Here is a 26,786-nt window from a genome sequence, read left to right on the forward strand (position 1 = left end):
AGGAAAGCGTTGTTAGTTGATTGATATTTAAAGAATGAGTTCTATAACGAAGATTTGTATTCTTCGTAACGGCTCGCTCTAACGTTGTAAGGAATTTTACTCATGAGTTATGATTCTATGAATTTCTATCTCAATTCATTGCTTAAAATCATCTGCAGTTCTAATTTATTTTAATTTCTAAACACTCAGAAATCTTCCTTACAAGCACCAAAATTTTTTATTTATTGTCCGTTCCATTGGTGAATGTAGTTTTATTAGCAGACTTTTCCACTTATTTATTTTTCCTTTACTATCACTAGAGTTGACAGCCTGCGCTAGAAATAAGTCATGCTTGCAAGTCGCCATTAAGTGTGTTCTCCTAGAAACCCGTCTAGCCAGTCATATTATGGCCAAACTTCAACAAAGAACCCCTTAACTGGAGCAACAATCTACACAAACAAGGTTTGTGCTCACCTGATCTTTAGTGAACCCGCAGCTTAGGTCACAACAAAACCATTTACTGTTGGATGAGTGATCATGAGTCGCCAAAGATGACGTAATACGTTGAGTTTTTGCTGGACTTGATACACCGTCGGGGGGTGAGTATTTCGGTAGCTTCTGTGAACCAAGATTTTTACCTGATGTTATTTCTCTTGTGCTCATGTGAACTGGTGTTATTATTTTCGATCAAAACAATGATTTTTACCGCATGATATTAAGGTTGTCATTTACACTATTGTGTGATGTAGAATTCACTCAGTGACTATAAAATCAACTTTTATGCATTAGATTCTCGTTTTACTATTCTACATAAGTTTCTTATTTGACACGAATAGCACGAACAAGATTCGTAACAGATTTCGCATTGCGTACAGCGGTGACGATGGGGCAAACGGGAGAGCGAGCGCTGACGCTGACGAGTACGAAAATTGCGATCGCGGAGACGCTCCAGCCATCGAAGACTCGAGTGAGAAGTCGGTGTCATCGAAGAAAGAAAAACGGATGAAGAACGTTTACGGGGGTAAAACTTGCCTGGATAAATCTCAACTTGATACCAAACCAAGCCTGCTCAACGGGGCAGTCAAGCAAGAGAAAAGTGATTGTCACAAGGCTTCGGTGTCCGTGAAAATTAGTAGCTACAGTAGGTCTGGTGCGCTGAGTAACAAAGATGGTTTCAGACCGAGCGAGGGTAGTGCAGGCAGGGCTGCCGGCTCATCGAATTCTCTCAGTGATGAGAAGCGTGAGACTTTGAGGCGTCTTCTCACCGTCTCCGGCAGTAAGGACACACGGTTGACTGCGTTGATAAGATTAGTTGACTGTAGGACTAGCACCTCCGCAGTTGACAGGGTTTGGTTGGTGTTTACATTATACAGTGGTTAAAACCCGCATTTCGAGGGTTTCCTAAACGTTTTAGATTCTATCGCCATCTCCGTCATGATTTCATGCTTTCAGATATGATCAGACAGGTTGATAGGTCGCTTTACTATCACATGCAATGTGTTTTGTAAAATTGACATGATCTAACATACATACAAGGTTGTCAATAAAAAGAGGTTTTCCTAAAAATTATTTTTATAGTCACTCAATTTCCTCTCGTCAGTCTCTTAATTATTTGCTTATTTGTTTATTTTGGCACAAAACGAGGACGTTTTGTTTTGTGATTTAGGTATGCATTTAATTCTTTGACAATGCGTTTATGTTATGCATCTTTAACGAATTATTTCTGGAGCTGTATTATGGACGTTAGATCTGCCCTTTCTGTCGAGTTCTTTTGTCTCCACAAGTATCCTACCCCTCACAGTTCACTTATCTCTTCCTTATAATTCCAATGATAAATAATTGATCATTAGCGACCATTTCAAGGCCAGAAATGGACATACAGGCTTTCAATCCGCCTTAGTTTCATGCATCATTTTTCAAATGAATAAAATTTGACGTTTCATTTTCTAAGACCGGCCTGTCAACTTCAATCAAATTAGCTGCGTGCTATTATTAGTTAGTGTGCGCATCAACTGTTGAACGCTTCATCATTTAGATCCTTTCAACTGACTCATCAGTTCAGTTGCCATCCATAATGTCTCCGTGTGATCTTAGTAGCATCAATATGACCTACCGCTTGAGCTCTGTTTGGTTACTGTGTAGGTGTCTGCGATTTCCTCCTCGTCCTTCTCACTTATCTTTTGGCCGATTAAGCTTTGATATTCTTATCTCTCATGCATACTTTAATTCCATATATACTACTCGATGTACACTTGGTTATAATTGTTGCATTTACAAGAACTATAATTTCTATTTGTGTCAACCTTGAGCTCCTTACCTTTGATGTGTCTTATAAACTGCACCCAGTTTATCGCACCAGCGTCGCTGTTGATTCTTTTGCTTCTTGTTAGCTCTTGTCTCTGCCACTGCCCTGTCATGAGGTGTAGCATGTCACGTAATGTACCAAGGCCCGAGTTTTAATTCTAGAAGAGTGCTTGCCTAAAAATCACTCTTTTACCAATATTTAGATTTTTTCTGACTCGGGTAATTTGGATATTTCTGGTATCTCTTGAAGCAACATTGATATTATTCACGCACAGTTCTTACTTTAACTGTCGTAATAATACTTGCGTATTATAAACTAAAAATTACACTTTTTCTGACCGTCTATTATTCTTAAAATGTTTTTTCCTGCTTAAACGAGGTATTGCATGATTATTTTAATTGAATTTCACCCATATCTCAGTTAAAACTACTATGTTTTACATGTTCGGCTACTTCATGCATTTTCTTTCTTTCTCATTTAACCTATAGTAGAAAGGAAAGGATTTAGCCTGATTGAACAATGGTGCTTTTATCAGCGTCCGTTGACGTGACTGATTTTTTTGCTATTTTTGACGTACCGTATCTCTCATATTACATTTTGTATCCAATCATCTAAACTGCAAATCAAAAGATTGAATAATGATTCAGGTATAAATAGCGTCTACAGAGGATGAATTCTCGCACGAAGAGCAACAGCTTGATTTAATTAACGTTCGTAGACAAATCAAATGGAAGCATATTGTGCTCATTGGATGTCACCATGTAAAACATATATCTTCGTTTGCCCCGTACAAACATGATATAGTTATTTGAGTTTTATGGTTTCTTCCCTCATTTGTGAGAACTGCCGTAAAGATCTTGTGCTACGAAGGACCCGTCTGCCTTTCGTTGCCTCCTTATGGACGAATTTAGTGTAGCATGCCATCGATGTGAGTCTTTATTAAGTCAGTATTGTCTGTATGTGAGTATATATTGTCTGTATGAACCGGTACATCAAAACTTGCTCGTTCCTGCACCTCCGTAATCGATTGTTGCACACTTCCTTAAATTGAAGTCAATCCATCAAAACGCAGTGCCGTGTCTTCCCTTTCCGTTAATGCCTCACTGCTAATCTTGAGGATTGTTCACTTCTGTGGGAACAAAGGTAAACATGTCTAATTCTGTCGTTTTGGGAATAAATACCTTCAAATAATTATAAATTATGTACTTTAATTAGTTTCGGTTAGGTATACATGTTCACTCTAAATCACATGACTGACTGCCTGCTCTGTTGATTAATTCAGATTTGTACGTTTATCATGTTGAATTTGCGTTACACTGCGACATCAATTATGCTGCTGAAGATTTATCAACACCCGCCGAGAATGTTAACCAAAAAACTACTTGTATGATTTTTCCGTTCTTAATTGTGTTGCAAGTAGAAATTTTTTTTTCTACTGAAAATTTCTACTGAAGTAGAAATTTTTTTTCAGTCGTTAATCAAGATTGTTGTATTTAAGTATCGCTTTGACTCACTCCAAGTTAATGCGCACAAGTTATCTGTCAATTTTCCTTAGCAAATATTTTATATATCAGGTGATGAAGAATACATGGCACACTAATTCAGAGAGGGGTATTATGTACTGTATATATTTCGTCTCAATTCACGAGTATTTTGATCGTGTTTTTAAATCATTATGGTTCTTTGTTCCGAGTATCAACGTGGGTAACAAAATAGCCTCCGTCCTTCTTATTTTCTTCTCGTAATTTATTTCGATATATTGAATTCTCGCCATGAAGGCGTCATATAGAATTTGTTAAATTATTTGTCGTCATAGTTCACCGGAGAGAACTGCGAGTAATTCATCCTTCGCTCTTATCTTATTCTCCCTGACAAACTGTACGGCTGTGGTTCGGATGTGGCATCTTTTGTATGGTATTGGTATTTACGCGTATATTCGTATATCCACTTGCTGGATTATGTAACTAACGCCAATTAGTGACATAATTCATAGTTACATGAATGTAGAAAAGTATTTTTAACGAATTGTTTTAATTTTGCAGGAGCGCTTCACCTAAACGCAGCAAACACCCCAAAACAAAAGTGAGCAAGAAAAAGAAGAAGAAGGAAACCAAGACAAAAAAACGTCGCCACTCGTCCTCCTCGTCGTCTGAGTCTGTGGACGACTCTGACGTGTGAGTTGTCCATGAGTACCGTCAAGTGAGGTGACATCAGCCACCGGGGGTGACTTCGGCCACCACTACAACAGAAACAAATGGCAGCAAAACAAAATAATAAACGTTGGCCAAAGTCACCCCGGTGGCCGAAGTCACCCCCAGTCACTTTGGCTAACGTTTATTATTTTATTTTGCTTGCTGTCATTTGTTTCTGTTGTAGTGGTGGCCGAAGTCACCCCACTTGACGGTAGTACGAAGCTCGTATGGTAGATACCGCTGCTTCGTCCATTTAAAATTCAATCTGTGTACGCAATATGCAGCTGCAATATAAACTTTGTGGTGATATGTATTTTAAATTGTGAAGGCAAGATAATAATATAGTTTATATATATATAGTTTTTTTTTGACAGTCGGGAGAGTCGCAGCGGTCAGCGTGGAGAGCCTCGCAAGCGCTCAGCATCTCCGTCTCGCGACGCGTCGTCTGGCCGCCGCTCCAGTGGCGTCAAGGTACGGCGCTCTATAGGCTCCTCAACTCACTCTATACATTGAAATACTCTTGTTCATTTGTCTCTCAAGACGAACATTACTATTTTATGTTACAAATATCGCTACCTCCTGCGCTACTTTTCTAAGCCTCTGCAGATCGATGTCATAATCGTGTCTCCGATGTGGAAGAACTCAGATGAATTTAAATTTCTCATCAAATTTACGATATCAAATTAATTCCAATTCATGTACATATTTCCCTTCAATATGTTTTTCTGAACAAAAATTCCGCGTTGATTTCACCTCTATCTTGGCCTGATGATTGCCCAAGTTCACTCAATATGCATGAGGTTTGAAAGAAAACCCAAATGGAATTATACGACTTTTTGTATTTTTCATCAAACCTCATTTAAGGGAAAAGTTCATTAAGTCCAAAGAATGCTGCGCAAGGGTGAAATTTCCCAGTCTTTGATTGTGAAGTTAGCCCTTGTTTGTTCTACTGACGACGATCTGAATCGAGGTTTAGAGATCCGCGGCTGCTGCTGATGTGTTGTTAGCTATAACCGAGTTTGTGTTCTTTGGACTCAGCTGCCGCCCGCTTCTAAATCCGAACACCAATTGTAAATTCATTCATTCACTAGTCGCTTTCATGATTCTAGATTGACTCTTATTCTAGCGTCAAAATATGTGTTTTTTGCAGGCTGATGTGCTATTTCTCAATACCTTACGAAAGCCCACCTTCTGAACGAGCGCTCACGTGCGCGCGACTCCCAGGGTTTCAATTCTTTAATAACTGCCTGTTACCAACGCCTTGTGTGAATATATACATGTAATTGAACGTAAAGACTAAATTTTTTAAACTATTTAACTATGTATGTATTTTACTATATCTAAGTCGGTTAGATTTGAGGCGTCGTTTAATCTATCTAATTTTCTTAATTTGAATCACGTGGCCAAAGTACAACTGATGGTCCCAATTTTAATGATTAGCTCAATTTCCAGCTCGGTGTTAGTTTAATCAGTGCGCTGAGATAATGTAGGTCTTTCAAGTGTTTTTAAGTCATTATGTTGGTTTTCTGATTTGGATGCAGGGCGAGCGTGCGCTGCTCAAAACTATTTGTCCTCTAAACTGTTGCGTGCGTTATTTTGCTCGAATTCATCTAATGGCCATTATTATCCTCTCTCGTTGTTAACGGAACAGAATTAGAGAGCACAGGTAAGCATGTACTTTACTTATCGTCACACATATACCTTTTAACATAGATTTAATAAGAGACGGTATTAAGCGCATTATACTTGATCATAACAATGTTTGTCCAGCCTCTATTATTGTACTCTGCAACCAGACTACAGCTACTCCATCTGATACAATTATTTATGGGCACTGAAGTATAAAATGTTTCTCTTTGTGTGTTCGCTTAAGGTGGAATTCTACGATTCTACGTGAGATAAATCTATACGAAAGAATTCAAGTTGCCCTTGAGCTTTTTTCTAATAGAATAATATTTCCTTAAAGTTCAACTTGCACTCATGAGTTTTTTTTTAGTTGTGAATTTTTATTGTACTTATTGATTGTTTTAAATGAGCTCAAGCTTTCTGTGGGTGATTCATACATCGAGGGTTTTTAATCGTGAACTTTGAAGATTTATACGCGAATCTGCTTGTAAGGGAGCGACTGAGACGTGCGTGGAGACTTTTTTTCCGGCATCTGAGTTGCGTCGTGCATATATGGTACTTCACGTAATGCATTGACTGGAAGATCATTTGAATTACGTTCACTGCTCCTAATTGTCAGTGCATGTCTGCTGACTATATGTATCTATCTAGTTTTTATGTATATCTAGTTTGTTCTAGGCCGGTTTGTTTCATTAAAAGCGGCGCTGCCTTAAAGCTGATTCGCGCTTAAATTTTGATTGGGTGAAAAGCTTTGTGCTGAGCTCATCGGTGTGGAGAGCGACGTATGGGACTCTAAGAAGCCAATGGGTTGTTGGGTGTGTGTTAGATACGGTGGTGTTTAAAGTGTCACATTGTTGCCATATTATGCCTCGCTCCCGGCGGGACACTCCACCTCCTACAGCAGTAAGTATCGGGACCAGGGATAGGACAGGCGCGAGCGTCAGTGTCGATGCCATCGTCACTTCATTGTTCCTGATAATTATATTATATATAAAGATGTTTGAGTATCATTATTATTATGTAGCGTAGTGAAGCTCCTGCCACGCGAAGCTTTTACTTTTTTTACTCTCTTATGACTGTTAATTTTTAATTTGCTTTATATATTAATATTACTCTTGTTAACTGAAGATCATACATTATTGCCTCTATGCTGCACGACAAAAATTTCATTCCCTCGTGAGTTTGGATTGAGATTCATTCTTCCGGTTGCGCAAGTAATGTGAATTTCATTTCGAATGTTATAATAATAATCACTCGTAGTAACATTCGTCAAAACGCATTATGTTCAGGATGTTAAGAAGTGTTCGATTTTCTGTCTTTTGCTTATTCCGTATAATTTAAGTTAGCAGTTGAATTAACTTACAATCTCATTTCTTAACTTAACGCTGTCTTCGCGTGGTAGGGGCCTATCGTTAGACTGAATATGAAGTAATTCTGTGGCACTTTCTAAACTTTGTTCCCTCTCATAACTGTGAGATTACTTACTAATGTACTGTTTGTACAACGTAATATTTTGATTATTTGTAATTACGCCATTTGTAAACCTGCACCAAAGCGTATATCCAGCCTCACCATTAGACAGCTTGCATCAAATATCACCTTCTATCAGTCTGTTCACACAAGCACTGTTTGTTGTTTGTGATTAAATAATTTATAATATTCTGTGAACGTGAGATTTTTCTCAGTGATTATTACGTGGTTGGTTTGAACACCAAGTAAACACCAAGTGTGTCATTTGAACACCAAGTGTCTCAATGTTGACTCATGATTAAGGCCCTGATTGAAAGCCGAGAGGCTTCGAACAGGCTCGGCTCTTCCCTAAGCGTTTCTTCACTAATTAGGATAGACTTTACTCCACTCGCAAATGAGATGGCGATATGGATTTTTCCATACTTACCCAGCTATTTATTTATAAGCGTCGACCAGTAACAAAAAATATGTAAACTTTGTATTAAAAGAGTTTTAATGAGAGGAAATTTCAAGAAACTTTGAATATTATTGTTCATCATGTCTGCGACTTTTACACTTTTTTCGAGATATAAACGGGTTGTAATTTTTATTGTCAATTGAATGGTATATTCGGCATTCCTTGATCAGCTTCCTTGTTATAGATATTTTCCACCAAAAAATATTTATGATCGAGTCTGCTGATACGCGGAGGGAAAATCCCGCATACTAGCTGCTCAAATGGAGACGTTGTGCAATGTTTGAGGGGAAAGAGACGTCGTAAATTACTCCAACTGTCAGTTCACAACGGGTGGCATGGTAAAGGCGAAGTCAATGAGGGGCGAAGAATAATACGTGGCCAGTGGTCGGCCTATCCAATTAGTTATAGCCGACCGCTGGCCATTCCTCGGCCACCTGAAAGCGACCAGTTACCGCAAAGAAGGGTCTGGCTAGGATATCATATTACAAAGAGTACAAGCTCGAGGGTAGCGACTGGCCGAGCTTTGGGCAGATCAAGGATTTTACACGATGGTCGCGAAAACCTCCCTCTCAGACTTCGCTGCATTTTGACTACAAGCCTTAAGATTTGATTGATTGCGACTCCTCGCATGCTGATGCTTTTGCCATTTCAGTCCCTTTCATAACCTAGCCAGCGGCCGATGGTTATTATCTAGCCAATAATAAGAATGCAGGTCTTTGATTGTTATTCGAATGTTCTGTATATTATTGAGAGAAGCATCACACGGTGTTCCTGGATAGAAGGATTTTCCTCTATCGCATCAAAACCATCGGCCGCTATGGTCTTTGACAAGCTGTACTAGATTCTATGCTGTAACTACTGCGCTTGCTCAGCATTTCGATCAAGTTTTGTTACTTGCGCTGAGAGATGCAAGTACGAGTTTCATGCATATCGTCCCAAGTTCTCGTAAATGAGAAAGAGTTTAATTATATTTGTACAGCCATACTTGCATGTGTGAAGTTCCTGTTTCTTACTTGCCAGCGAAGGCTGTCTCGAATGCAACGTAAGTCTAATCGACTTATCCATAGAAACTTCAGGGGTTTGAGTTACCCAGTGCAGTTGATGTGTGCAATTAATTTACCTAATTTTTATCCTGTCTCGCCACCTTAAACTTTCTTTAATATCTTGAGGGTAATTGTTCAGTTCATAAATTCTACTCGCACCACAATTACTGTTGCTAGGAACATAAAATTAAGAGTCACGCATGTTTTTTTCTTCAACTTATTGTAATCGTCTATGCCTTTTACTGAGATCCGTCAAAAAATGTACATGTACCAAGACCATTCAACGAAATTTACCACTTGATAATTTTCATTGCTGGAACACAGAGATCTTTCAGTCTTCTTCCACCTAACTCCATATATCTTGAATATTTACTCTGTGATGGCTGATTTTTCACTATCTTGCGCTTCTTGTAACTCTTTGATATTTTTGCCTTTCACTTCATTTCACCTTGATTACAAGACTTCAGGATCGACCATATCAAAGTACACGCCAGCTCAATTAACACCATGCACTCTAGGTAATTTCTGGGCATGCGTTCTGTTCCTTTTTCTTCTGCTCCTGTTCGTTTTGAAGCGAGTAAAAGATTCGTATAACATCCTTGAGAAAGATTCGTCGGCTCCGCTGTCCCTATCAAGTATCTATCGCACCGATTCGTTGCTGCTGCTTCTGCTAATTTTCTTACCTTCTATCTTCCTTAATATCTTATCGAATTAATTTTCAACTATGAAAAACTTTTCGTTGTGCTCATTGATTGTTCGTTTGTACAATTTCCTTAGTACATGCAATTAATAATCCTGGAACTGAATGTGTGTAACCTGTAGATCTGTTTTCCATAATTTATAATAGACGTTCAATTTTTCAAACTCCACTCTACCGTATTGCTTGCTCTCTGTCGTGTCTTCTTATCTGTGAATGTTTGTGTGCATCAAGACTACATTTGCATGCTCAAATTATTTTCTGACAGACTTTCTGTTCTCCTGACAGACCAGCACCATCACCACCAATACGAACAGCAGCAGCAGCAGCAAAAGACACCAACAACATCGATCTCCTAGCAGAGAACTGAGTCCACAGCGCACCAATAAAAGAAAGAAGAGGAGCAGCAGTAGTAGCAGCAGTAGCAACAGCAGCAGTAGCAGTAGCAATAATGAGAGTGACAGCAGCGATAGCGGAGGCAGCGAACATCATGCATCGTCCAAGTCTAAACCCCGGAAAAAGAACGCGTTGCGGAAACGGAGGTGAGCTGCACACGTCACCTCACATCCGCTGCTTCCTGCTCGTGTGTATTTAATCGACGTATTGTCATCTTAGTCTTTTTATTATTTACTGAGACAAAAACAGTCATTTCTTCAAGTGTTGAGTGTGATGCATTCTTAGTAGTGAACCTTTGAATTCGTCAATAAAGAGTTCATTTTGAAACACTTGACACAACTATCGGAGTCAGCGCACAAATCTTGTTGGCAGGATCCCTCTTATTTATTATGTCTGTTTTCTCCTTAATCCGTTGAATTATTCCCCTGAATCGCATTCGACGTATTATGTTTATTTTTATAGTGTATTGATAGCCGCATGTATTTTGTATACCCGTCTAGCGTGTGCTACCCTGTAGCTACATTGTCTTACCCGAGGCCGTCACTCTAATTGTAAATCGATGCTTATCAGGCAGCACTTGCATATTTTCACGCTCGATAACTTACGGAGATACTGTTTTGTGTTTTTATTCCAGACTAGAATCGTTAATCTAGCGGACAGCAATTTTTATTCGTTCAAAAACTGAAATTCTTTTTAAAAATATGCTCACATGTTTGCCTTGTGCCATTACTTACGTCTACATTGCTTGTACTATTGTACTTTTCATCTACGAAAAATGGAAAATTTACAAATTCTAAACTTTCTACAATTCAATACTTGATGTGTAGGTTTTGTCTTTAGAATCGTCTTTGCCAAATGACAGAATCTGCGTCTACGTGCAGCCTGTGCTTTTTTTTGTAACGTTTATCATCACGAGCGACTGTTCTACTTCCACTCACTCTAGAATAAATATCTGTTTAGTATGAGTTTTTTTTTTTGTTTTCCTCCAGAACACACTTAATTTTCTTCATGATACTGTTTCAATTGTAGCTTGCACGCAATGTAGTATCCTCTTTGAACTCCCGCATTGCTGTTCCATTGTAGCTCCACTTTGTTTCATTTCTCTTATGCTTGCCTAGAAGTAGTTTCCAGGTATAGAACAGATGAATTTTTAGTTCCATTCACTTCATCTTTGTTTGGTTATATTCAAAGAATTTTATTTTTACTTTGCAGAGACCCTTACAGTATTTTCTGTCACGGCGGCCGTTTGTTCTCCTACCTTTACGTCAGCCGATTGCAAAAATTGCACAAGTTTACATTCCGCAGCTAATGACAATCTCCGTTAATGGTTCATTTAGAACGAATTTATGAACGATTGACATTCATTTAGCTGCGCAGCTGCGCGAGAGAACTCACGTGAATCGGTATGTCTACACAATCTGATGAATCTCGTTCATCGTAGTTTCAACACGTTTCATCTACTTTGATTTTCTACTTGTTAACTTTAGCGAATCAGTTTGAAAGGAAAGCGTTGTTAGTTGATTGATATTTAAAGAATGAGTTCTATAACGAAGATTTGCATTCTTCGTAACGGCTCGCTCGAGCGTTGTAAGGAATTTTACTCTTGTGATATGATTCTATCTCAATTCATTGCTTAAAATCATCTGCAGTTCTAATTTATTTTAATTTCTAAACACTCAAAAATCTTCCTTACAATCACCAAAATTTTTTATTTATTGTCCGTTCCATTGGTGAATGTAGTTTTATTAGCAGACTTTTCCACTTATTTATTTTTCCTTTATTATCGCTAGAGTTTACGACAGCCTGCGCTAGAAATGAGTCATGCTTGCAAGTCGCCGTTAAGTGTGTTCTCCTAGAAACCCGTCTAACTAGTCATATTATGGCCAAACTTCAACAATGAACGCCTTAGCCGGAGCAACAATCTACACAAACAAGGTTTGTGCTCACATCATCTTTAGTGAACCCGCAGCTTAGGTCACAACAATACCATTTACTGTTGGATGAGTCGCCAAAGATGACGTAATACGTTGAGATTTGCCGGACTTGATACACCGTCGGGGGGTGAGTATTTCGGTAGCTCCTGTGAACCAAGATTTTTACCTGATGTTATTTCTCTTGTGCTCATGTGAACTGGTGTTATTATTTTCGATCAAAACAATGATTTTTACCGCATGATATTAAGGTTGTCATTTACACTATTGTGTGATGTAGAATTCACTCAGTGACTATAAAATTAACTTTTATGCATTAGATTCTCGTTTTAATATTCTACATAAGTTTCTTATTTGACGCGAATAGCACGAACAAGATTCGTAACAGATTTCGCATTGCGTACAGCGGCGACGATGGGGCAAACGGGAGAGCGAGCGCTGACGCTGACGAGTACGAAAATTGCGATCGCGGAGACGCTCCACCCATCGAAGACTCGAGTGAGATGTCGGTGTCATCGAAGAAAGGAAAACGGATGAAGAACGTTTACGGGGGTAAAACTTGCCTGGATAAATCTCAACTTGATACCAAACCAAGCATGCTCAATGGGGCAGTCAAGCAAGAGAAAAGTGACTGTCACAAGGCTTCGGTGTCCGTGAAAATTAGTAGCTACAGTAGACCTGGTGCGCTGAGTAACAAAGATGGTTACAGACCGAGCGAGGGAAGTGCAGGCAGGGCTGCCGGCTCATCGAATTCTCTCAGTGATGAGAAGCGTGAGACTTTGAGGCGTCTTCTTACCGTCTCCGGCAGTAAGGACACGACTGCTGTGTTAGGCCGTAAGAAGATAGATAGTTATAAACTTAGTCTCACGTTTCCTGATGACGAAGAAGATGAAGATGATAACCGAACAGATTCCGTAACTTCCGTGCCTGGTTTGAAGCCCCCTTCCCTTCCTGACCCCCGATCTCCATTGTTGACTAAATTAAATCAGACACTTGAATGCAACGGAAAAAAATCCTCGCAACCGCAGCCTCAAAATGCAAGTGTCGTGGCGTCAATGGCGAATGGCAAGCTTCCCGCTGTGCATGCAGACAGCGGCGTTCTTCAGCAAGCTGGTTTGAACAAGGCACCTCCGATGAAGGCCAGCGTCCTCCGTGGTCAAGTAGCTCCCGCTCGCGTTCTCGGTGCGTACGGCTCTGATCACAATACTTTATTTCCATTATGTTCTTGAAATTGTTTTTACGCAATACAGTGCTTGTAAATCATTTATTCATACGTAACGTTAACGCCGACAATGCTTAAATGTTTATACTGTATTTAGTTAAGGTCGTATCGTTCCGAAGTTGCCGCACATTTTGAACAATATTTATCACTCTAGAGCAGGTATGAACTACAGTGTCATGTGCGCATTAATCGTTGCGCACGTATGTACAAACTTCCTATTGTTATTTGCTAAATTATATTGTTACTGCAAACAGTTGATTTCTCAATGTTCTTGTAAAGATGTCAGTTATCGCCGTGAGAACTAGGTTCCGGTTATTCGAAACTTAACCTCGTAGTATTTTTTAAAGTCAATGTGAAGTATTCATGCATTTCAGGTCTCACTCCAGATCACGATCGAAGCACAGAAGATCTGGGTCAAAGTCGTCAAGATCAAGATCTCGGAGTTTTTCGCGATCCAGGTCTCCGTATCGATCTCGATCACCTTCACGGCACTCTAGATCTCGATCAACTTCGCGGCACTCCAGATCTCGATCACCTTCACGGCACTCCATATCTCGATCACCCTCACGGCACTCCAGATCTCGATCAAGATCACCAAAAAGGTCACAGACTAGACATCGGTCCCAAACTTTGTCTAGGTCAGGATCGCGATCGAAACATGGAAGCCGTTCGAGAACCCGAAGTGAGAGCCGGTCAAAATCTAGATCGCGATCTAAACGATCGAGAACTACATCCTACAGCCGATCTTCATCCCGCTCCCGGTCTTACTCAAGATCAATATCGCGATCAAGATCGTCCTCCAGATCTAGAAGTAGATCTCGGTCGGTTTCCATACCTAGACGTCGTGGGTCACCGTCGTTTTTGGACAAGCGGCGGATCACAAGGTTTGCCTGCTGTTTTTTAAAATTATTTTTGGTTATGTTTTGTAGTTTTATCATTTTTCATTCTTATATTAATTTTATTTCACATAAACATGAAGTTGCCGCATTATAAGGTTGCGCGTTGAGACCGTACTTTTAAAAATATTTATGAGTTAGTAAGTCTGGCCGCCCAACGTCTTTTCGAGCTTAACCAACCGATACCAGGAGAGAAATTAGCCGCTATATGTGTACTTAAGGCGCTACGTGTAGTATAGTAGTGTCTGCATTAAATATGCTGTTAGACATATCACCGATTCATAACATCACAGAACATTCACTGCTTGCTGTGGGTCTCGAACACAAATCACTATTCCAATTTTGCGTTGCTTAACCGCCCGGCCTCCTCGCCGGTTTTAGTGTCGCGGGAAGCTGGGATCGAACACATAGCTCGCAACTCCGATCTTGGTGTACTCTGAACGGTTGCCACTGTGCCACCCTGCACAGTGACCGCTACGTATACTTATGATAGCACGGCCCCTGATCTCAGAAAGGAGGTTTGACTGGACTACATTTACGGGTTGTTTGATCAACTTACAATCTATATTATTTGTAAAATGATATTGCACTTGTTAATTTGTTTACTGAGATATAAAAATCGCAGAAAAAACTCAATTGATGAATTTCCTCGCCCCTTCGTCGGGAGGTGCAGTTGCAAGGAATAACTGCCTCGTATATTTTTGCCGATTAAAGGACAATTTTAGGATTATAGGATTTTTCTTGAATGTGTTTAATTTAAATTACTCATTTATCACACTGAATTACAATTTTAAAGTTGAAAGTTCAGATTAAACTTTATCACTCTTCTCAACATTATCAAGTTTAGCATCCAGTTCTGAGTTCTGAGAGTACCGAACATTTCAGTGCACGGAAGCGGCCGGTTCCATACCACCGGCCCACGCCGCCCCCCGAGAGCGACTCGTCATCCTCTTCGTCGTGGTCCAGCGGGAGTCGCAGCCACAGCCCCCAGTGCCCCCAGTTGCAACGAGTTGCAACTTGATGAGATTTCGATGTTCGTAATATTCAATGAATACTCAGCCGTATTCGTAAAAAAGAGACAGGGTCACAATATATTTCGCGCGTGCACCAAACATCATAGTCCAAGTTCTATTCAAGTTATGGTTAGAATATCGCTGAGTTGCAAATGACACGACTCATCGCAAATGACAATTTCAGCTTTAGATAAAATCTACTATACGCCAAGGAACCCTTGTATTAGTGCTACCAATTATAAACGTTACTGAAAATTACGGACCATCAGTACTCTGTTTCCACACTAAGGGGATTCTTCTCCAATGCCTCCTAATCTTGCATTATTCCAACGCCAAAATAGGTATAAAGTTTACTCATGTGAGAGTCCAGAATAGTAGAAATGTTATTTATGAAGATCTAATTGGAGTAGCTTCATAAATAAAAAAAGTTCTGTGACATTCACCAGCCTCGTGTCTGTCTTGCAAGTATCCAAAATTCATTTCAATTGCACTCGAGAAAATCCAACTAGAATAACGGATGAAAATATGGATCTGTATTCTACACTTTAATAAATGTGACCTGATATTGCATTGTGTTTCATTTTAAAATGGTTCTAGTAACCAATCAAAGTGATATAATTTATCAAGCTCGAACTTTTCTATGCACTATACGGTTTTATGTTTTGGTTAACAGACTTGGTTGTAAAATTTACGGCCTTCAGATAAGACACTAATGGAGACGTGGAAGGCGATCATTGAGACCTTACAGTGGATACTTTCAACATATATTTAATGTAGAGAAAAATATACTATCTTCCATACACGGTATTATTGCAAGATAGATCTAAGTCTCGCTCTGACTTCCATCATTCAGCGATATAAACTTCTACAAAACGATGCCATGTAAAAACATTTTTAATCCATGCGAAAAAGGAACTTTTCACCGCACATGCAAGATATAACGATTTACGTTACGTAAGACAGGCGTCACAGTTCTCCCGTATTGCGTAGAACTCGAGTAGAAAAATGTCGATAATATGTTCCGATTACTCATTAAAATAAACACAGTAAATTAAAATACAACACGAAAGATCGCAATGAAATACTGCGGCAAAACGAAACCAATTCCATGTTAGCCGAGTTACAAAAGTGTCGACATCACAGTTAAACATGTTGCCCTTTACATGGGGATATCTTTAAAGAAACAGATCCTTAAGACTGTAATATATCTCTCCTAAACAAAAAAGTTCAACTTTTCAAGATGATAGTTATGGCAGCAAAAATAGAATCAACGAAGCAATGACAGAAGGAAAAAATGTTTATTCAGAGCACGATACGTTGGTATATATCCCTAGTAAAGCTGGCTCCATCATTCACATGAAGAAATACAAGCAATCCTTTAAGTAAAACTATCGACATTATAGTTAAACACTTGCATTTTTTCTATTTGCAAGTAAGGCAACACGATCACTAAAGAAGAATAATGTATAGCTGGCATCTCCCACACTCTTTAGCATCTATCTCAATTATCTCTAAAAATACTTAGCATCTTTTAAGACAATTTTGTTTAAGCTGCATACGAGCACGTGCAACCCATTTTTCTGTCTCAGCCCTCAATGTTTTTAAACAAACCTTTACTACGGACATAGAGTTTAGTGCCCGTATGCACTAGCGAGTAGAACATTGATAGCTGAAATATATACGGTAGCATTGAAATAAGGACTAAAATTAAGTGATCGCCAATGGACAACAGAAGTTTAAACTATAAAAGCACAGGAGGGGATCCCAAAACAAAGCAAGACAGGGTAGCGAGTCAAAATTAATTAATGCAGTTTGCTTTAATGCCCAGGTAGTAACATGTGAATATTTACGTTCTAATACAGAAATGATACAATCACAGTGATTATTATTTAAAAAAAATTCACTGGCTGGCCAACCGTTTCAGCCAGTCACGGCGAATAACGTTTAAAGAGGACAATTCGTTGTGTGTGTTTAGGGGTGTTTAGTGTGTCTGATTATATGTTCGTCTAAGTAGTCTTTGCGCTTGAATGCGGACTCACAGAAATGGCACCGGAACGGCCGTTCCTCCCGGTGGTGGGTTCTGATGTGGCGTTGAAGGGCTGACCTGCACAAGGAGAAATAACTTCCTTATAAATAGTTAATGAATTATATCCACAAAAACAGACAATCCCCAACAGGGGATCATGGGCGGCTTGGGTGCTACTGGGTTAACCTAAAAAGAATAAAACTAAAATTTAAATCAGAGAAAGAAGTTGAGCTGTTGAATTAGTAATTTCTTACCTACTGGATAAGGTCGCTTTACAGATGTCACACGTAACGGTGACGACGGCGTTGGAAAATATATTTCCCATCCTGGTTGCCTGTTGAGAGAGATGTTTGGGATTTAGCAATGGAAGTGGAGAGGTGTGGTCTCCACTCTTCGCTTGTTCATACATTGTACTCTCGAGCCCCACTTCATTAATCTCACCTCTCTCATTCAGAATCACCTCCATCATAGACTGACGCTCTCTCTCGTACACTCATATTCCATCAACAAGTGCTCCACAGTTTCCTTCTCATCCTCATCACACATAAAACATTTATCTTCCCTCCTCTCATTCCACCTGTATGTACGTCCATTCACACCTAGCGCACCTGCCCTAACACAAAACAGAAGGTCCCCACCTCTAATACCATCATACATACATTCATATTTTGGCATCGCTTTCATCTGATACAGTCTTAGTGTCCTTTCCCTCCATTCCTTGCTTCCACACCTTCAGCCCATAGTCTTTCACTTGCTTATTTATTTCTCTTTTCCACTCTTTTTCATCCCACTCTATCCCAATCGCACCCCGTACTGTCACCACCCATTCGTCTTTTCTATATCAGGAAGCATGGCTGAAGTATGAAGAACAACTGAGAAGAACAAAAGTGATCATTAGAAAGCACATTGTGTAGTATGAGCGAAATAGGATGAATGAATTTATTTTGAATGGACAGAGAGGTGGACGGGAATGGTATGCATTCCTAAGAGGTGACAATAGGGAAAAAGGTCTGAGAGTGGATGGGCTGAACATAGGAGGAGTGTATGTGACTGAGAGAACAAGAATGGCTGAAGCTGTGAAAGAGTTTTGGGAAGACCTAGGTGGGGTAAACGAGGAATTTATGCCTGGTGAAAATCTCATATCTCTAGAACATAAAGATCTGAGTGGTATAGATGGGGAAATTACAAATGTGGAAGTGAAACGGGTGGTAGAGCGACTGAAGAACAATAAGGCAACTGGAATGGATGAGATACCATATGAGATGTATAAGTATGGAGGTGTGAGTGCAATTGGTAGACTGACTGACCTATTCAATGTTGTTTGGATGAATGAATGTGTACCTGAGGCATGGAATGAAAGCCAGGTTACCTTGCTGCACAAGGGAGGCCACAAGAGCAAAAAGGAACTGAAAAAATACAGGCCAATTGCTCTTGCTGACACCTGCAGTAAGATTTTCTGTGCAGTTTTGAATGAGCAAATGCAAATATGTATGGAGCGCGAGAGAGTACTTGGTGAGGAGCAGAATGGTTTCAGGTTTGACAGAAGAGCAGAAGATAACATATTTGTTGTGAATGAATTGATTGAAAGAATGAAGAGAGATGGAAAGAGAGTGTACTTGGCGTTCATAGATATAGAAAAGACATATGATAGAGTTGACAGAAAATTGTTGTGCCAGATATTGGAAAAAATTGGTATGAGTGAAAAGTATGTGAGGATCGTTAAAAGTATGGATGTGAACACTCGAGCTAAATATAGGCTTGGAGATGTAGAGACTGACTGGGTGAAGTGCGTGAGGGGTGTTCGACAAGGATGTATCCTGTCTCCACTTCTCTTCAGCCTATACACTGAAGAGATGGCTGCTAGACTGAGAAGAATGGATGTGGGAATGTGTGTTGGAGATGAAAGACTAAAAATCTTATTGTATGCGGATGATGCAGTAATAATGAGTGAAAATGGAGTTGAACTTCAGAATATGCTTGACTGTATAACTGAGTATGGCAAGGATCTCAATGTTCTCTTTAGCCCAGAGAAGAGTCAGGTGCTAGTTGTGAATGGAGCAGCTGAGGATGTGGGTAGAGTGTGGTAGAGTGTGGACCAGTCAACTCACTGCCACTACCGGTCAGTACAATGCCACTACCAGTCAGCACACTGCCACAACCAGTCAGCTCACCTGCAGCTGCAGCTGCTGCTCAGCGTTTGCAGCGTCCATCGCATGTCGGAGCTGCACGCTCTGGGAGCGCTCGCTGTTCAGCTCTGTGCGCAGGTCGCTGATCGTCACCGTGAGTGCTGACTGCGCCTCCTGTACACACACACAGCATTAATACATTCCACGTATGTGTGGCCTTGATGTGTTACTCATACATATCATCCTGCACACACACAGCATCAATACATTACACATCTGTGTATCACTGATGTGTTACTCAGCAGTGTGTTACTCATACATATCAGCTCTTTGGCTGAATGTATCATTACTATTTGATCGGCTGATATGAATATATTAAAAAGGGACGAGAAAACTTTCAACATTTCTTCTCCACTGAGAGGAATTAGCAATTATATTTTATACACACCTTATTATTATTTATTAACGCACTGTCGGAAAGCACAAATAATGTATAAAATTATTACTATTATAACCTACCTATAACCAAGATTCATATAAATACTATAAATGATAATACTTATATAGAATGGTACCTGCATGAGGCCGATGGTAGCGTAGGCATCATCGAGCTTCTTATTGACGCTGACGCTGGGTCCCTTCCTGGCGTCAGACCAGCAGCCGTCAGCTGCAGCTGCCAACAAGATGTCAACCACCTGCTGCAGCTGCTCCCTTGACAGCTGCGCCTCCTCCAGCGTACGTAGGATCGTCTGCACGCTTGCTGCTGTAACGGAGTACAGAAGTTAATTGAGAAAACAGCTGTAACAGAGAGGAGTTAATACATAGAAAACAGCTGTAATGGACAGCAGGAGTTGATGGAGAGAAAACAGCTGTAATGGACAGCAGGAGTTGATAGAGAGAAAACAGCTGTAATGGACAGCAGGAGTTGATAGAGAGAANGCTGTGTCCTAATTACCGTGATAGCTATACCCTAATTACCGTGATAGCTGTGTCCTAATTACCGTGTAGCAATACCCTAATTACCTTAATTGATTACATTGAAACAATGTTTATAAAGAATCGATTACATTGAAACCACGTTTATAATGAACTGATTGTGTTGAAACGTTTATATTGAACTGATCATGTTGAAACAACGTTTATAATGAACTGATTATGTTAAAACAATGTTTATAATGAACTGATCATGTTGAAACAACGTTTATAATGAACTGATTGTGTTGAAACAACGTTTATAATGAACTGATCATGTTGAAATGTTTATAATAAACTGATTATGTTGAAATGACATTAATAATGAACTGATTGTGTTGAAATGACGTTTATAATGAACTAATTTTGTTGAAACAACATTTATAATGAACTAATTGTGTTGAAACTACGTTTATAATGAACTGATTATGTTGAAACAACTTTTATAATGAACTGATTATGTTGAAACAACGTTTATAATGAACTGATCATGTTGAAACAACGTTTATAATGAACTGATCATGTTGAAACAACGTTCATAATAAACTAATTATGTTGAAAAAACGTTTATAATGAACTGATCATGTTGAAACAACATTTATTCAACATCATGTCAACGTAAGAAGCGTGGTGGGTACAGAGCAGCACGCACCTCCGTGTGGACGCCGTTCATGAGCCCCGTTGCCTTGCTTGGCCTCGTCTGTTTTGCCTTCGAATCATCAGGCTTCATTTGCTTCTTCTTCTTCTCATTCTTTTTGGCCTCCTGAAGAATAAGCATATATGTATAGAATATATATAGACTCGAAACAAAAACTCAGTAACTCAATATTGTCCTGTAACGTTCACCTACAAGTTACTTCAGCATAAGAAATGGTAGTATTAGGAACTCAATTTTATCCTATATTACTTCATCGTAAGAAATGGTATAACAAGATAACCTGTGATTATTGCAACCAGTTTGAAACACAAAAAAAAACTTTTCAAAAAGTACTAATAAGTAAGTTAATTAATGCTAAATAGGTTACTAACCACAAAACATACATTCTACACGTTACTGTTCTAATATTGCAGTTTGTGAATAAAATGCAGAAACTGCAACAACAAACGTTGATAAAACATGGATGCACTCCAAACGAGCAGTTAATCATTTGTTCTATTGATAAAACTCTGCACGTAGAACATTAATGACTCGATTAAAAATATAATCTTGGTTGGATGAATCCAAAGAATGTTATCTTGCTTTTACCATATAGTAAAATGCCTTATAATATATAAATAATAAGAGTGTAATTATAATTACTAAATGAACAGACCTGTTCAGCCATCTCCTTTAGCTGCTGCTCCACCTGTTGCTTTTTAAGCTGCTCCTGTTGCTCAAGCTGCAGCTGTTTCTGTTTTTCGAGTTGCGCCGCTTCTTCAAGTTTCTTCTGCTGCTCCTGCAGCTCAGCCTGTCTGCGCTGTTCCTCGGCCTGTAGGCGTGCCTGTTCTGCCTGTTGCCGTGCCTGTTCTGCCTGTTGACGCTTGAGTTCTTGGTGGCGTCGCTGTTCAGCCAACAGCAGCTCCTCATGGTTTTCATCTTCTGTTGTTGTACCTGAAACAGACATGAGTTAAATTCTTGTAACACTCTGTCATGTATCAAAAATTTTAAGAAATGAGAAATTCAGAAATGTTAAATGCATAACTTTGGTAATGTTTTTAATAATTCAAGGGAAATTATGCAGTATGTATAATTCTCCTCATTTAATCAGTAAACATTGGAACTAGTTCATCTTATCTCCAACTCACATGTATAAAAAGTTTATCCTAGAATGGAATAGACAGAATTATTTTCATACTGCACTTATTGGCATAGATGTACATTTTTCACTAGGTTATAAAGCCAGCATAAGATGTTTTGTACTCTAAAAAAATAATTTTATAATTAGATCTTATCAGTTCAAAAAGTTTTTAAAGAGAAAATTCTCATGTGTGTTTGAATATTTCAGCAATGCTCTGAATGAAGCAGGCTATGGATTTATAACTTAGCCCCCACCAGGGGAGTCGTGACCAGTGGATGTAGAGCGGGTTGGGGCCCCACCCTCAGTAGCCTGGCTGGCACGGGGACGTGAAGGTCTCACTTTCTTAGTAGTCTGTAAGATACAAGAATTTTGAATTCAAGTCCAATAAATTTGTAAAATGATATTTCCATGAAACAAAAATTGCTATAATAATTTATGCAAAAATTACATTGAATCGTAGTTAAGTTAGAAATAATCATAAAAAAGCTGTTCATCAGCCCATCCATGATATCAAATCAACTTAGTAAGCAAAAAATAAAATCCTTAATCCACCTTAGGCTTTTTGTTCTTGGCATTTGATCCATCTTTGTGGAGAAGTCTTTGCTCAGCAAGAGCCTCTTCAAAGCTTGTCTCTTTAGTGCCTGCTTCGGTGAGGCAGAACAGAGCAAGTGTGATAAGGGCCACCACCCCCAGGAGTACAATGTACTCTAGCATCTGCAAAAACAAGCCAAAACGTAACAATTGTTTGATATTTATACTAAGTCATCTGGAGGGAATTACAAAGTGGAATCAAAGAAATGTATAGCTGTGATGCATATGAGAGGGAGAGGCTGGAGATGTTTAATAATGCTGGATGAGACGCTGAGCTTCGATGTAAATGAGAACAGGAGTCGAATTTGTTGCAATGATAATGTGATTGTCAGCATGAGATTGTCTTCATCCTGAATACCAACACTAACATACATAACTTAGATGTGGAATGAAATTTTTAACTTCATAAAAGTTTTTATAAGAAAGTCAAAGCTACTACAAGAAAATGTGGCAGACAAGGAAGAGAATGAGTTAGAGAGTGAAAACTGGAAGGGCACATGAACAAGAATTTTCTGAAAAATTCATCAATCAGTGAAAACCAAGAGCCTAGAATAATTGCTACAATTGCTGAAATTAAAGTTTAATAAATTAACAAAGCAGGATGGAATTCTAGGAAATGTGGTTCATATGTTCAATATTAATGTTGCTAGACACTTGCTTGAGCTGTAAATATAGGTAGGCCAAGTTAGATAGGAATCTCCAGTTTCAAGTGTCTTGATATGATAAGATATTAACATCTTTACATCATGTACATTTCCTATATAAGACCCAGTTACAAGGCAATAATTGATTCAAGACGCCTAATTCTCTTCCCTTAGTAACTGAAACGATATATATTTCTTCACGAACCTATGCTGCAACCTATCTCCTCCCCAACCTTGCCTTCCTCTTCCTCTCCTCCTCAACCTTGCCTTCCTCTTCCTCTCCTCCTCAACCTTGCCTTCCTCTTTCTCTCCTACCTCCAACCTGGCCTTCCTCTTTCTCTCTTACCTCCAACCTGGCCTTCCTCTTTCTCTCCTACCTCCAACCTATTCTCTCCTCCTCAACCTTGCCTTCCTCTTCCTCTCCTCCCCAACCTTGCATTCCTCTTTCTCTCCTACCTCCAACCTGGCCTTCCTCTTCCTCTCCTCCCCAACCTTGCCTTCCTCTTTCTCTTCTACCTCCAACCTTGCCTTCCTCTTCCTCTCCTCCCCAACCTTGCCTTCCTCTTCCTCTCCTCCCCAACCTGGCCTTAGTCTTTCTCTCCTACCTACAACCTTGCCTGCCTCTTCCTCTCCTCCTCAATTGCCTTCCTCTTTCTCTCCTACCTCCAACCTTGCCTTCCTCTTCCTCTCTTCCGTAACCTTGCCTTCGTCTCTCTTCCTCAACCTTGATTTCCCCATTTTTATAGATCTTCTTCAATTTCTACAGTAAAAAAAGTAAAAAATAGCATATTTTTACCTCATAATTTTGAAAATCACCTGTTTAACATTTGTTTTTGGCTGCAATTACAGGAAAATTCTGTCCAGTATTCCAGATTAGGCCTCAGGCACCATGGCATGGTGCACAAGCAACAAAGTGGAAAACATCTACCTTTAGGGCCATGCTTAGAACTTTCTCTCCATTTTCAGAACCATGAGATTTCCACCAGATTAATTATCTCCTACCTTATTGTTAACAAAAGTGCACGATTGGGCTGCAAGATTCCAATTGTATTAAAAATTTGTCACGTTGGAGCTGCAAGATTTCAGAAAGAAACAAGTAGAAAAATTCCAATCCTGATTAGTGATTACTGTCAGTCCTGCAGCAGGGTACCTACTTCTGTGCAGTTACTGTTGACTCTTGAGTAACAACTTATGTGTCTTCAACAGTAGAATCATACCCTGTCTGTCACTGAGTGCAGAGAACAGGCATACATTAAAAGTTTGTTGGGAAAACATCAGTATCAAAAAGAATATCTTCAGATCTTGCTGATTCATTACTGGCCAGGGTGCAGAGGGTGGATGCAGCGTCGCCAATATATGGGTTTTTAAGGCTTTAAGCCCTAAGCATTGCTGGGTAATTTTAAGATGCGTCACAAGGTAATTTTTAATGAAAAACCATTTACGCTGAGTAATGAAAAACTATTTACAAGCCACAAACTTATTTACAAGGCTGCATGCATGTTACAAATGCAAGAATTTAAATCTAAATGTGTTGGCAAGAACTTCTGAAAGCGTAAATTTTGCTACTGAAGCGTCGCCAAAGATCCTTCAATATTCATCCACTCTCTGCACAGTGGATTACTGGCAACAATTTGGACCTAAAAGGCTAAAACTGTAATCTTGGTACCTAACAATTTTCCAACTCTGCACTGTGCCACAGCCATTGTATGTTAGTGTTATAGTATTGTTATAATTGCTGATATACAGGATAAGGATACTGGCTCTCTCCAGTTTTTTCACTTCATTGTATTGTATATACTAACTATGCTTGACTAACTTGAGTAGGTAGGTACTTGAGTTCTGTTAAAGACTGTTATAGGACTCAGTTTCAGAAAGAAAGTCAACAGAGGTGCATTTCATTTACCACTATGCTTGAACGATAAGAATAACCATTCTAAGAATACCAAAATCTTTAGAATTTAGGCAGGCTTGTCAAAATCATTAACAAGATGAAAAGAAGCTCCAGAGGGCAGAGATTCAGATGGTCCAAAATCACAGCCCAATTTTCGTATCCATACGGTACCTATGAAAACATTTTATTAGCCGATTCTAACTTTTGTTACATTTGCATATATTTTAAATAGATAGGATTAAATAAATTATACACATTTAGTTACAGACGTGAATCAACTCTAAATGCTAGCTGCGACAGCACTAGTCGTAAAATAGATTTCTGTTGACGATCAACAACCGCAGACTTGCAGATTGCAGCCCTAAATTGAAATAGAACTGTAGTTGATTGCCCCTCCAAAAAATGTTAGCATAATATCAACTAAACATAAAGTGATTAACTTACATTATTGTAAAACAAAAGAAAGGGCAAAAAAATTGGGGACCGGAATATTATAATATTTTGAAAAACTTCCAGAACATCACCGCTAGCTGCTGTACGATGCCAGTTATCAACTGCTCAGCGGTCACGTTTTTTGTTGTCGGAACGACACCTTCTCTGTTTTGACAATCAAATTCCCAACCCATGGGAATTTTCATCATAGGTTGAGTGAATGCATCAGAAACTGATATGAAAGATATATTTCAAGAATTTATAGAAAATTTGAATCTGACATATTTATTTCCACTGGATTTTTTTGGACAGTTTACTGAAAATTTCACAACCACATGTGAATAAAATAGGATGCAACACCACGTTTCTTATTGTTTGCGATATGAACAAAAATGTTTTACCATTTCTCAACTTTTCCTAATCATAAAATATATATGCATATACCTAATTGCCGAGTGGGAAAAATCCCGTCACCGATGTCATGCTTCCTGGGAAGTTCTAGTGACGTGTTCCCTGATCTGATCGTCCGCGGCATTGCCAGTGCAACCGCTAGGTGACTCTCTCGCCGGAAGAAAAATAGAATGATTCGGTTACGAACAGGTCCTAACGACTTATTTAAGAAATAAAAATTCATAACTGACTCCTTTAATTGCACTCATATATTCTTCCTTAACTCGTTATTCCTAAATACTCTGTATTTATAACTTAAGCGAGATGATATATAAAAAAACTCATATTTTAGTACAGCATCGGCAGTGCGATAATATCCTATCTACAAATGACTCCGTGGACATTTTTAAGGACTCAACGCATACACATAAGCGGAATCAAACGCAAAAAGCACGTTCCAAGAAACCACATCACTCATAACTCCATCAATTATGAGCCGATCTCGATGTAGTTAAAAACACATCACAACCATATTCATGTCACTGCGTTGGCTGTGATACGGTCGCTTTCAGGTCGCTTTAGGATACGGTCGCTTTCAGGTGATGAGGTATTCGGGACTGTGCACTGAAGTCTGTGCTCAGTTCTCAGATCGACATATTTCTGCTCTCAAACGGATAGAGTTTTTAAGCCGTGTGATAATTCTGTAGCT

General features: G+C 39.2%; 3 protein-coding genes across 4 annotated transcripts in view; 2 read left to right on the forward strand and 1 right to left on the reverse strand.

Moving 5' to 3' along the window:
• The window catches only part of LOC108667744 (serine/arginine repetitive matrix protein 2), a 25,625-nt gene extending 15,515 nt beyond the window's left edge, over positions 1–10,110 (forward strand). The window contains exons 4-7 of one of the 2 annotated variants that reach the window (XM_047884082.1): positions 4,327–4,458; positions 4,851–4,947; positions 6,128–6,142; positions 10,058–10,091. In XM_047884082.1, coding sequence (XP_047740038.1) covers positions 4,327–4,458; positions 4,851–4,947; positions 6,128–6,133 — 235 coding nt within the window. In that variant the 3' untranslated portion in view covers positions 6,134–6,142; positions 10,058–10,091. Of the gene's footprint in view, positions 1–4,326; positions 4,459–4,850; positions 4,948–6,127; positions 6,143–10,057 lie in introns of both variants that reach the window. The other variant, XM_018154809.2, reaches the window with a different exon arrangement.
• On the forward strand, positions 6,967–15,794 carry LOC108667745 (serine/arginine repetitive matrix protein 2-like). Its single transcript, XM_018154810.2, has 6 exons — positions 6,967–7,005; positions 10,058–10,311; positions 12,503–13,066; positions 13,186–13,278; positions 13,693–14,202; positions 15,100–15,794. Exons 1-6 carry the CDS (start codon positions 6,967–6,969, stop codon positions 15,233–15,235), a joined length of 1,596 nt encoding a protein of 531 aa, XP_018010299.1. The 3' UTR covers positions 15,236–15,794.
• A 183-nt stretch (positions 15,795–15,977) lies between these two features.
• LOC108667746 (zinc finger protein 236) lies at positions 15,978–25,814 on the reverse strand. The gene is made up of 10 exons (XM_018154811.2): positions 25,700–25,814; positions 22,682–22,843; positions 22,384–22,480; positions 21,872–21,942; positions 21,665–21,829; positions 20,970–21,114; positions 19,955–20,142; positions 19,425–19,553; positions 17,508–17,587; positions 15,978–17,331 (listed from the first exon to the last, which is right to left on the reverse strand). The coding sequence occupies exons 2-10, from the start codon at positions 22,841–22,843 to the stop codon at positions 17,199–17,201; spliced, it is 1,170 nt and encodes a 389-aa protein (XP_018010300.1). The 5' UTR covers positions 25,700–25,814; the 3' UTR covers positions 15,978–17,198.
• Between the last annotated feature and the right edge of the window lie 972 nt (positions 25,815–26,786).

Source organism: Hyalella azteca, unplaced genomic scaffold (assembly GCF_000764305.2).
Source record: "Hyalella azteca isolate HAZT.00-mixed unplaced genomic scaffold, Hazt_2.0.2 contig14517, whole genome shotgun sequence".
In the NCBI taxonomy this organism is placed as follows: Eukaryota; Metazoa; Arthropoda; class Malacostraca; order Amphipoda; family Hyalellidae; genus Hyalella; species Hyalella azteca.